The sequence below is a fragment of the Meleagris gallopavo genome, chromosome 29 (genome assembly GCF_905368555.1).
Source record: "Meleagris gallopavo chromosome 29, MGAL_WU_HG_1.1, whole genome shotgun sequence".
Taxonomy (NCBI): domain Eukaryota; kingdom Metazoa; phylum Chordata; class Aves; order Galliformes; family Phasianidae; genus Meleagris; species Meleagris gallopavo.
The window spans coordinates 1,380,077-1,391,006 of NC_139432.1; the positions used below are offsets into that span (position 1 = coordinate 1,380,077).

The 10,930-nt window shown below is 56.4% G+C and overlaps 2 protein-coding genes across 3 annotated transcripts; one reads left to right on the top strand and one right to left on the bottom strand.

Annotated features, from left to right (window-relative positions):
- Positions 1-159: 159 nt before the first annotated feature.
- Positions 160-7,068, bottom strand: FTSJ3 (FtsJ RNA 2'-O-methyltransferase 3). 2 transcript variants are annotated; one of them, XM_085211327.1, is made up of 22 exons: positions 6,926-7,068; positions 6,686-6,793; positions 6,506-6,611; positions 6,297-6,343; positions 6,135-6,214; positions 5,820-5,919; positions 5,489-5,683; positions 5,286-5,401; positions 4,358-4,462; positions 4,094-4,194; positions 3,933-4,013; positions 3,697-3,843; positions 3,291-3,426; positions 2,974-3,179; positions 2,756-2,876; positions 2,569-2,662; positions 2,181-2,328; positions 2,024-2,100; positions 1,776-1,878; positions 1,258-1,441; positions 1,081-1,175; positions 160-850 (listed from the first exon to the last, which is right to left on the bottom strand). In XM_085211327.1, exons 2-22 carry the CDS (start codon positions 6,750-6,752, stop codon positions 664-666), a joined length of 2,496 nt encoding a protein of 831 aa, XP_085067453.1. In that variant the 5' UTR covers positions 6,753-6,793; positions 6,926-7,068; the 3' UTR covers positions 160-663. The 2 variants fall into 2 exon arrangements, with proteins under 2 accessions (XP_085067453.1, XP_010722806.2); XM_010724504.4 differs by having other exon boundaries at positions 6,914-7,062.
- Positions 7,069-7,394: 326 nt separating this feature from the next.
- Positions 7,395-10,888, top strand: PSMC5 (proteasome 26S subunit, ATPase 5). Its single transcript, NM_001293049.1, has 12 exons — positions 7,395-7,481; positions 7,740-7,811; positions 8,321-8,390; positions 8,544-8,641; positions 8,909-8,965; positions 9,094-9,324; positions 9,402-9,528; positions 9,695-9,885; positions 10,006-10,104; positions 10,244-10,354; positions 10,439-10,525; positions 10,791-10,888. The coding sequence occupies exons 1-12, from the start codon at positions 7,443-7,445 to the stop codon at positions 10,842-10,844; spliced, it is 1,236 nt and encodes a 411-aa protein (NP_001279978.1). The 5' UTR covers positions 7,395-7,442; the 3' UTR covers positions 10,845-10,888.
- The last annotated feature ends 42 nt before the right edge of the window (positions 10,889-10,930 follow it).

Here is a 10,930-nt window from a genome sequence, read left to right on the forward strand (position 1 = left end):
CCTAAATATGTTGTGTTCCCCCCTTGGAGAGGGTGATGGGGCTGGCTGGGGGCTGCCCTTTTGGGGTGCTGGCTGTAGGGTGAATCAGTGCAGGTTCAGCTGCAGGGCCAGAGATAAATTGAGACGTGCTGAGGTGAGGAAAAGGAGGGTAGCAGCTCCTCAACTTGCCAAGATGCAGGACGCAGCCCGCACCATCCTCAGAAGAGAGTTTATTTCTGTCATAAATGAAGAGTTCTGTGAAGGCCAAACACTGCTCAGCACCCACAGTCCCACGCAGCTCTGGGACTTTAGTCATGGCCATTTTGTCACCAGCGTGGGGACAGCAAAGGTTGAAAGGATGCCCAGGCCATCTCTGCAGTGCAACAGTCCGAGCAGCATCCCAACAGAACCAGCAAGTGACAAACCTGGAGGTGCAGCCTCACAGGCCAGCACAGGCACGAGGTCAGCCCTACAGGGCTGAGGTCAAATCAACTCTCCGTGCCCCACAGCAGGACAGGAGGTGATGTCACATGAAGGCACTGACTAGCAGGAGCGTGGGGCTCAGTCGCAGCCCTTTTCCCACACTGGGCAAGCAGCGGGTCGAGTTGAGAGATGGAGTTGGGAGGGCAGGAGCCAGCTCTGCCCAGTGCCCCAAACAGGTCCCTCGCCGGAGCTGCTCCCACATCACTTGCGGCGTTTCTTCTGCTCCTTGCGTTTCTGAGCCCTCATATCCTTCTTCAGGCGGCTGTCGACGACCTTGAACTGCCCCTTGACTCCGGGGGGGCGGCGCACCCGGGGTCCTACACCCTTCTTAGCCACCAGGTAGGTGACGTGCCGCTTCTCCTTGCCCAGCCCAGCCTTCTTGTAGATGCTGCAGGAGGAAGGGAAAGATGGGACTGAGATCCTCAGAGAGGGACTGCTCCAGGAGGCGGCTTTGGCACACATCTACAGACCAGTATCAGGTCTCATCCCCTGCTGTGCCCCAAGATGGGGCTCTCCCACCTCTCAGCCCACCCCATACTCAACCCAGTTGGTTATACATGCCCTGCAGGATGGGATTTTGTGACCACGAAGGATCTGGGTCCCAGCTTCACCACTCACCGCCGCAGCTGGGCCACCTTCTCCCGCTCCGAGATATCCACCGTGCTCACCACGGCCTCCGCTTTCTTCTTCATCTGCTCCATTTTCTTCAGCATCTGTGGGGACAGCAAAGGGTCAGAGACAATGGGGAGCAGAGCTGGGGATCAAGCACCCAGCCAGGAGCACAGCCCCACTCACCCGCCGCTTCTTCCGAGCTTTGGCCTCTGCCACCTTCTTGATGGGGCGGGCGTTGATTTGGCGCCAGCGCTGCCGATATTCCTCCACTGTCTGTTTGTCCAGGGGGATCTGCTTGCGCCGGTGCTGCTTCTCCTCCTCTGTGAACCACTCTGGCAGCTCTCCTTCCTCCTCATTGAAGGAATACCTGCAAGAAAGGGGAAACCAGGTGAACTGTGGGGTCCCAGCTGGGTCCCTTGAAACACCTGCCAGGCCATAATCATAATCATACAGTGGTTTGGGTTGGGAGGAACCCTTAAGATCACCTAGTTCCAACCCCCTATTATAGGCAGGGACACCTGCCTCAAGACTGGGTTGCTCACAGCCCCATCCAGCCTTGAATGCTTACAGGGATGGGGTATCCACAACCTCACTGGGCAACCTGTTCCAGTGTCCCACCAGCCTCACAGTAAAGCATTTCTTCCTCCTCTCAGGAGGAGAATGAATTCTGTTTCCCCTGCAGCAGCCACAGCTGCACATACCTGTTGAAAGAATCATCAATTAAATCCCGTTTGGCCTTTTTGGAGGTGGCAATGATGGATCCAAGCGCGAGGCCCTCTGCATCCAGGACACGTGCTTTCTTCACTGCAGCACACAGAGAGATTAAAGCTTGGCAAACAGCCCCAAATCCAGAGAGCAACAAGCAGCCATCCCACCCCAGTGAAGGGTCTGACCCTCCTGTCACCAAAAAGAGACCCACATGACATCACCTGGAATACACAGCACTCACCTGGGTCCTCAATGGGCACCACCTCGAAGCCACATGGCTCAACCACACCCCGCTTTCTGCCCACTGGTGCTGGTGGCCTGCAAGGAGGAAAAGAGAGCAGTCAGTGTCCTCACCTCCCTGCTCTCCATGACAGCAAAATATTCAGTCTGCACCTCACCCCTCCTCATCGCTGCTGCTGTCATCATCACTGCTCTGCTCAGCCTCTGCTTCGGCAGCGTCAGCTCCTGTGTCTGCTGCAGCCTGGGGCTCAGCTGCAGCATCCTCCTGGGGAACCTCCTTCTTCTGTCCCTTCTTCTTTGTTTTGCCTGGCAAAAAGGAACCAGTGGGTGAGAGGCATGCCCCACTGCAAGCCTATCCCATAGAGATGCAGCTTGTTAATGCTGCACTAGTGCTAATTCATTAACTGTGCAACGATATAGACAGGAAAGCAACTTCTGAACATCTCTGCCCTGCTCAGAGGCTCACACTGCAGTTTGATCCAGTGCTCCAGAAAGGGGTATGGGGCTGTCCTTCTGTGTCCCCACAGCAATGCAGTCCCCACTTACCTGCCTGGGACTCACGCTGTCTTTCAGCCAACATCTGTGATTGCCCCAGCTCCAGGTCCTCATCTGCATCATCCTCAATGCCAGCAAAAGCATCCTAGGGACAGGGAGCAGTGGGTCAGAGGACACAGGGGGAACTGTTGGGACTGAGGCTGCCCTAGCATTTCATTTCTGACACACTGGAACTCACCTTCCCAAACCACAGGCTGGTCTGCCGCTCCTGCAGCACTGATTTCTCCTCCAGAGGCACCAGCAGGGGATTCTCCTCTTCTTCCTCCTCTTCCTCCTCCTCTTCCACCTTAGGCTTCACCCTGTGACAACAGCAGGACCAGTGCCAAATGCCAGTCTCTACATTTGCTCTTAAGGGAGCTCCTGCCCCAGGACAACCCAGCCCAGCCCAGCTCTCACCTCTTCACACCCTGCTCTCGGCTCTCCCGCTCCAGCCAGCGCTGACGGGCCTCTATCTCAACCAGCTCCTCTGGGTCCAGGTCGCTGGCCAGGGACACATCATCCTCATCATCTGCATCTGAGACACAGATGTCATCATCCCCAGGTCTCATCTCCAGCAGGGTATCTGCTGATGCCATGTCTCCCCGGGCCACCTCATTCAGCAGCTGCAATACAAGGGAGAGGAGAGTCAAGAGTTTAAGCCTGCCGGCCGCATCTGTGCCCACATCTGTCCCACCACTGTGGCTCTGGGAGCCTGGGCTGCCCCAGCCACACACCTGGGTCCTCTGGATAGTCTTGAGGGAGAACATGCTGGTATCGCCATCATCAGCGATGGAGACGCCAGGGAGGTCCATTTTCAGCTCCACACGCTCACGTTGCTTTCGCTGTTCCTTCAAGATTTTCTTCTTTTTCCTGGAAAAAAAAGGCAAGGAAATGAGGCCGCACTCCCAACAGCTCACCCATTGCCACACTCGGGCCTTATCTCTCTGAGGATGGAGGGCACAGCAGGAGTCACACCACTGCGAGGGGGTCCCAATTTTGGGGCAAAGAGAGCCCACATCAGCTTGGAGAAGCAGAGGATCCCAAGAACCCCAGCCCCAATCCCCTATGAAAGACAGACAGACCCCTCGTGCGACTTTAGCACAACGATCCCCCATTTTTCCTTGGCTGAACTGCTTTTACCTTTTCAGCTCTGCCAGCTCCTTAGCCTTCATCTCCGCTAATGCCAGCTCTACCTCCTCTTCCTCTTTCACCATCTCATCAGCTGCAGCTTTTGGTGATGCCGTCACCCCCTCCTCCCGGCCTTCCTCCTCTTCGCCAGAGCTCAGGCTGCCAAAAGGAAGGAGGTCACAGAACCTTTCCTGGTGGCAGCCCCTTCCTACCACACTGGTGCCATGGGGCAGCTCTGTTGCTCTTACTTGATATCCAGCTCCTTCGCCTGCTCTTTCAGCTTTTTGGTCAAGAACCGCCTCAGTTTTGTCCTCCAGTTCAGCAAGGCTCTATGCAAGGAAAAACCAGTTAGAATCACTCCTCCAGGCCCAGTGTGATGCATTGTCCCTTTCCCAGTTCCCCCCAGTACCTGAGCTCCTTACGCCCCAGCACACGGATGTCCTTGCAGCACTGACGCAGCTCCTCTGTGGTGGAACTATGATTCTCCAGCTCTCCATCCCCCAGCATGATCTGGATGAAAAGTGAGGAGACTGTGACTTTTAAGTCCCACCTTTTGTCCTGCCTCCCTTCCACAGGAATAGGACCAGGACCATTGCAGGACACCCTTCTCACGGCTCTGTGCTCGTGCAGATCTGTTTCTGGGGCCACTGAAGTCTCTCTCACAGGCACTCACCTCGTTGGCCTTGGAGAGGAAGTCCACGGGGTTGGGAGCCTTGAGGAAGTCCATCAGGGTGAAGCGGTGGTAGAGAGTGGTGTCACCATCTGCATAGCCTTCTGCCTACAGGAGGAAGGCATTGTTTAAGCTATAGCAAGGTAGAAGACAGCTTCTGTCATCTCCCAGATGTTAACAATTCAATCTAACTCACGTGTTGTTGCAGCAGCCTACATAAACATGCCTACGCAACCCAGGAATAACAACAGCCCCTACCTGCCTGCTGATTATGGGGCCAGCTCTAGGATGCCACCTGCAGCCTCACCTGACATAGAGGTGATAACAGTAAGGGTTTGTGAAGCTCCATGGCCAGCTGAGGCTGCTTAGCAGTTTTCAGTATTCTGTGTGCTAAAAACGCCTCACAGACTCACAAACCTAGTGGCCAGCTGTTGCGAGAGAGAGTTTTACTGATCCATTCTCAGCCTCACAACTTGTTTGTCACTTCTCCAGCATTGCACTACCTTCTAAATGCATAAACCTCCCTAACACTGGCTATTCCAGCACCTTATACCTCAGACCTTTCATTTTTCTGGGTATCTTTTCTTACTGCACTCTCTTTGGCCCCAAATCCTAGCTCCTTTTACTTGTTTGGCCACAATGCCCAGTGAAACAAACTGGTTGCCTGCCCAGCACCCTGCTACCACCCTCCTGCAGCTTTTCACCTGCCAGCAAGCCCACTGTAACCATCCACCTCTACTTTCAACAGACTTAGCTGCTAAAACCAAGCTTCCTCGTCCATCTGTCCCATAAACATGAGATTGTTTGCCAGGATGAGCAAAGCAAGGAAAAAGGAATAGAGCCAGAGGCTCTCTCATGCTTGGTTCTTAGCATAGGACAGCTCCCTGATGAGTAACACTCAGCCCATCCCAGCAGACCACTCTCCTCATACCTTTGGCTTCTTCTTGCTGACAAGCTCACTAACAGACTTAGCGTGAACCTCCACCTCCTTGAAGGCATATTTCGGGTCAAAGAACTTGCTGTCAATTTTGTCTGGAGCCTGATAACCTGGAGCGATAGAAATCAAAGGCCAATAGGTTTCCCCAAGCTTCAATTCAGCGCTCTAAGCGACAAGAAGTCCCTATGGCCACTCACCCTGGCACACCACGAAGATCTCAGCAGACTCATTGCGTGAGGCTTGTGGCTTGGTAGCCTGAACCTTGTGAAAGAACTGCTGGAAGATCCAGAGAAGAGGCTGGTAGTCCCGGGAACGAAAAACTTTGGTGATAAACCATCCGCCTTTGCAGAGGAACTCACAGGCCAGTTTCAGAGCCATGAGGGTCAGGTTGGCTGCAGTGGTGGAAAAGAGCAGTCAGCAGAGTTGCTGCTGTCCCCACCAGCCTGCTCCATGTCTCACAGTGCACGCTGATGTGCCAGCTTCTCCAAAATTGCACCAAGCCACGTGTCAGCTCTGGGTGACTCCCACCTTGGGAATAGGCATCGTGCACCCAGCTGGACCCCACGTTGGGCGCTCCGTCGTTCAGCACCACGTCCACCTTCCACGTCTGCAGCTCCTTGCGCAGAGCCTGAGGGACAGAACTCGTGTTAGTTCTGCTGACCTCTCTTGTTCTGCATGAGCCAGCAAGCAATTGCCCCGCTCCATGTCCATACCTCCCTACCCAGTGATCTGATCAGTCCTGGTGCTGGTTTCACCCCCCAGTGAGTCCCACTCATGCAGAGTGACATCCCCATCCCTTACAGAGCTGCAGTGACACAAAGGGCAGGGGACACCACTCCTCACCTGGCGGCATTTCTCAGTGGTGATGTCCTCCTGCAGAGTCACTACGTTGGGAATGGGCTTGATAGGAACCAGATCCACTCCTGATGTAAAGGAGTGAACAACACACATTGACAAAATGCTCCAGCCCGTCACAGGTGTCTCCCACCCCACCACCTCACTCACCAATGACCAAGCTGGAGACTGGCATGAATTTGGAAGCCACCTGCAGCCTGAAAGGAACAGAGAGGATCAAAGGCACTGTGAGATCTGAGAAGAGCCCTCAATCCCAACCGGTGCTGCCATGGCCTCTGACACAGAGCAGCCACGACAGAAAGCAATGGGGCTGCCTTGCAACGAGGTCCCAGGGCAGCACGTGTCCCAAAGGCACTCACCACCCGCCGGGGGCCGCACACAGGTCCAGCAGTGCTCGTGCCTTCTGCAGGAACTGGAACTTCCTATTGAGCTGCAGCAGCTTGAAGGCGGAGCGGGAGCGGAATCCTGCGGGAGGGAGGCGGGGGGCTCAGGGGCTGCCGAAGCGCTGCCCAGCCGGGCCCGCAGGAAGCCGTGCTCACCCGTCTCCTTGGCCAGGTGGTAGAACTTGTCCCGCCGGCTCTTCCCCACTTTGCTTTTCCTGCCCATGGCGGCGGAGCTGGGGCCTGCTCTCCCTTACTGGCAGCGACCTAAAGAAGCAAAGGAGTGAACGCAGCCCAGGATCCCTCCCGGCATCACGGGACAACCCCGCTACCCGCGTTGCCCCCAGCGCCCCGCAGCCCCCCGCCCCTTTCCACCTCCCCACTGACCACACAACAAACCCGATCCCCGCTCCAGCAGCTCCTCGTGCGCACAGCGCCGTCCCGTCGTGCCCCGCGCCGCCCGCTCCACTTCCGCTTCCGCTCAGCTCTCACCTCCATCTCAGGAAGGGAGCCCCGCATTGCTTTACAACGGCTGTGGGGTTAACACAGTCCCGGGAGCGGGGCAGAATGGCTGAGTGCGTCCCTCGGGAGCTGCCTGGGTTCTGCTTTCGTCCGTTCCGCACTTCATGAAATGAAGAAACAAGCACTGACCTTACCAATGTGGCGGAGGCGGACGAACTACTGTTGCACACGTGCACTTCGGCAGAGCTGCTCTGTACTACGCATGCGCATCTTGAGTTTTCGCGTTGAGGGAACGGATTACGCATGCGCAATCCGGTAGCCTTCACAGTACGCATGCGCTCTTTCCCCACTCATGTACAGGAAGTGACGCCACCGCGTCCTGCGCGCGGGAGGCGGGGAGCGGAAGTGGATTGGGGGCCATCTTTGGTGCCGGCAGCAGCGGCGCCGGGGTTCGATGCCGGCGGAGAAGATGGCGGTGGACGGCCCCGAGCAGGTACGGCTGGGCCGGGCGGTGCTCGCGGGCTGCGGGTGCACGGCTCCGGTGCGTCTGAGTCCGACCGCGAAGCTCTGAGGAGATCGGGCCCGATCGCGGCCTGCTGGGTGCCGTGACTCGGCGGGACCCGGCGGGCGGTGGGGGCGGCTGCAGGTGGGGATGTGGGGACGCGGGACTGAGGGGGCAGGTGGGAGAGCGTGGAGGAGAGCGGCCGTGGGACGGGGCTGGGCCGACCTTACTGAGCGGGTTCTCCTGCAGATGGAGATGGACGATGGGAAGGGCGGCACGGGGCTGCGGCAGTACTACCTGTCCAAGATCGAGGAGCTGCAGGTGAGCCGGGGCACGGTTGTATTGTAAGGACCTTAAACGTCATCCGGTTTGAGCCCTGTGCCATGGACTGGGTGCCCCCACCCGATTCTGGCCTTGGGCACTTCCAGGATGGGCCACCTGCTGCCCCAGGATCTCACCGCCCTTTGAAGAAAATATTTCTTCCTAACATCTGACCCAAGTTTCCCTTCTTTTAGTTTAAGGCTATTCCTCTTTGTCGTGTCATTATTGAACACTACAAAGTTAGTCCTTCTTCTGCTTGTAAGCTCCTTCCTTGTACTGAAAGCCTGCAGTGAGATCTCTCCACAACCAAGGTGTTGTCCAGCTATTGGCATTGGGGTTTGGCTGAGCACGTCATGCTGGGAAGGGCTGTGTTTTTCTCTTGCTTGTCCCAGCACAATAACTATCCTTGTTTCTTGTGCTGGAGCCTGCTTATCTTTGTGTGTGTGTTTTGTTGGTTTGAGTGCTGTGTAGGATGCTGAGAACTCAGCAAAGCTCCTTTCCTTACACAGCTCATAGTGAATGAGAAGAGCCAGAATCTGAGGCGCTTGCAAGCGCAGAGAAATGAGTTGAACGCTAAAGGTAAAGCTCAGTTTCTCTCAGCATTCTTAGCTGAGGCTCTGTGGACAGCCCTGCTGTGGGACAGGAGGCTCCCAGCCTGGCTGGGGATGCTGCCCACTCAGTGGGGGCTTTGGGTCTCTCCATTTGTCTGCTGATGTTCCCTTCTTTCTGCAGTGCGGTTGTTGCGGGAGGAGCTGCAGCTGCTGCAGGAGCAGGGCTCCTATGTGGGCGAGGTGGTGAGAGCCATGGACAAGAAGAAAGTGCTTGTGAAGGTATGGAGCTGAGCTGCCCCGGGGCTGGCTCCTGCTAGCAGCTGGCCAGTGAGGGATAAGCTGTTCCTTTGTCCCCACCAGCTCTGCAGAGGGTGTAGTAATTAGAAAAACGTGAAGTGAGAGGTCTTTCTTCTGAGGGTAGGAAGGCTGTGAGGTGTTTGGTGGTGGCTGAGCTTTTGAGCCCCTTCGTGGTGTGGTGGGCGGGACATGCAGCCAGGATTATTTAAGGGAAAAATAAGTTTAGTGGTGTTAACTGCTGTGTTCCAGGTGCACCCAGAAGGCAAATTCGTGGTGGATGTTGACAAGAACATTGACATTAATGATGTGAGTGTCTGAGAGCTGTGGAAAGGGCATCATGGCTCTCTCCAAATTGATTGTCCCCTTCTCTGGTGTGGGGCTACTTGGAAGGGTCGTGCAGTGGCCCATCACTGAGCTCTTCCCTCTCAGCGCAGGTGACCCCAAACTGCCGCGTGGCTCTGCGCAACGACAGCTACACGCTGCACAAGATCCTCCCCAACAAAGTGGACCCTCTGGTGTCTCTGATGATGGTGGAGAAGGTCCCGGATTCCACTTACGAGATGATCGGAGGGTTGGACAAACAGATAAAGGAGATCAAGGAAGTGATTGAGCTGCCAGTCAAACACCCGGAGCTCTTTGAAGCGCTGGGGATTGCTCAGCCCAAGGTAAATCCTATCAGGAGTTCCCTGGGTGTGGCTGCTTACCCAGCAGTGGTGCTGAGCTCACTCCCTGGTGCTTTCAGGGTGTGCTGCTCTACGGACCCCCTGGCACTGGGAAGACCTTGCTGGCCAGAGCTGTGGCCCACCACACTGACTGCACCTTCATCCGCGTGTCAGGCTCCGAGTTGGTGCAGAAATTCATCGGTGAAGGTAAAGTGGTGTGGCACAAAGCTGCTGCTTGTGCCAGGGTGACATGCAGGGCTCTCATGGTGCTGGGTGGCCTTGGGACTGGCCTGCAGGGGATGAGAGTCTTCTGTGTGGGTGCTGGGCAGGCTGAGGGTGCACAGCGTGAGACTCAGCTCTCTGCTCCCTGCAGGTGCCCGCATGGTGCGGGAGCTGTTTGTGATGGCTCGGGAACACGCTCCCTCCATCATCTTCATGGATGAGATCGACTCCATTGGCTCCTCCCGCCTGGAGGGTGGCTCTGGTGGGGACAGCGAGGTGCAGCGCACGATGCTGGAGCTCCTCAACCAGCTCGATGGTTTTGAGGCCACCAAGAACATCAAGGTAGGGGGGTACTGGGCCTGGTTGAGCCCTGAGCTGCCTGGGGATGGGACAATGCCCTGCTGGCCCCGTGATGGCAGCAGGGTGACCATCGTGGTGACAGTGGCTGCTCTCCTGCTGCAGGTGATCATGGCCACGAACCGGATCGACATCCTGGACTCAGCTCTGCTGCGCCCTGGCCGCATCGACAGGAAGATTGAGTTCCCCCCTCCCAATGAGGAGGTTGGTGGGTGGCCCCACAGTGGGCCCAGGGTCTCTCTTGGTCCCCTGCTGATCCTCTCCCTCCGGGGCCCACATTGTCCTCTGTCAGGGTACAATTCCTGTGGCTTCCCCCCTTGTCTCACTCTGTTGTCTCCCCCAGGCTCGCCTGGATATCCTCAAAATCCACTCTCGGAAAATGAACCTGACACGTGGCATCAACCTGAGGAAGATTGCAGAGCTGATGCCAGGGGCATCGGGTGCAGAAGTGAAGGTGAGCTGGCAGCCCTGGGGGCTCCACAGTGCTCTCTGTCCTCACTTGAGAGCTCTGGGGCAATGTGGGCCATGTTCTTTACAGGGGGTGTGCACAGAAGCTGGCATGTACGCACTGAGGGAGAGGCGGGTGCACGTCACACAGGAGGACTTTGAAATGGCTGTTGCCAAGGTAAGTGCTGCAGAGCAGCTGCTGGCTGCTTCCTCTCAGCTCTGGGAGGCAGAAACTCTTGGAAAGCGTTTGGCAGGACTTAGGGCTGAACAAGAGCATTAAGGGGTGCTCAGAGCAAGAGGTTGCCTTTCCTCAAGGGAGGATGAAGGCTCTAGAACCTTCCCTGTGCAGGGCTGGAGGTTGCTTTTAAGGGCAGTTTGTGGAGTTACTTGAGGGGAAATGGGAGCTGTGTGCTGGGCACCAACTGTCCCTTGCTTATATCCAGGTGATGCAGAAGGACAGTGAGAAGAACATGTCTATCAAGAAGCTGTGGAAGTAAGGGTGAGCTGGGGGCTGTGTCGTCTCTAATAAAGTGCTGCTGTGCCCACGTCTGTGCATTGATTTAGGTACAGGGGCTGCAGTACT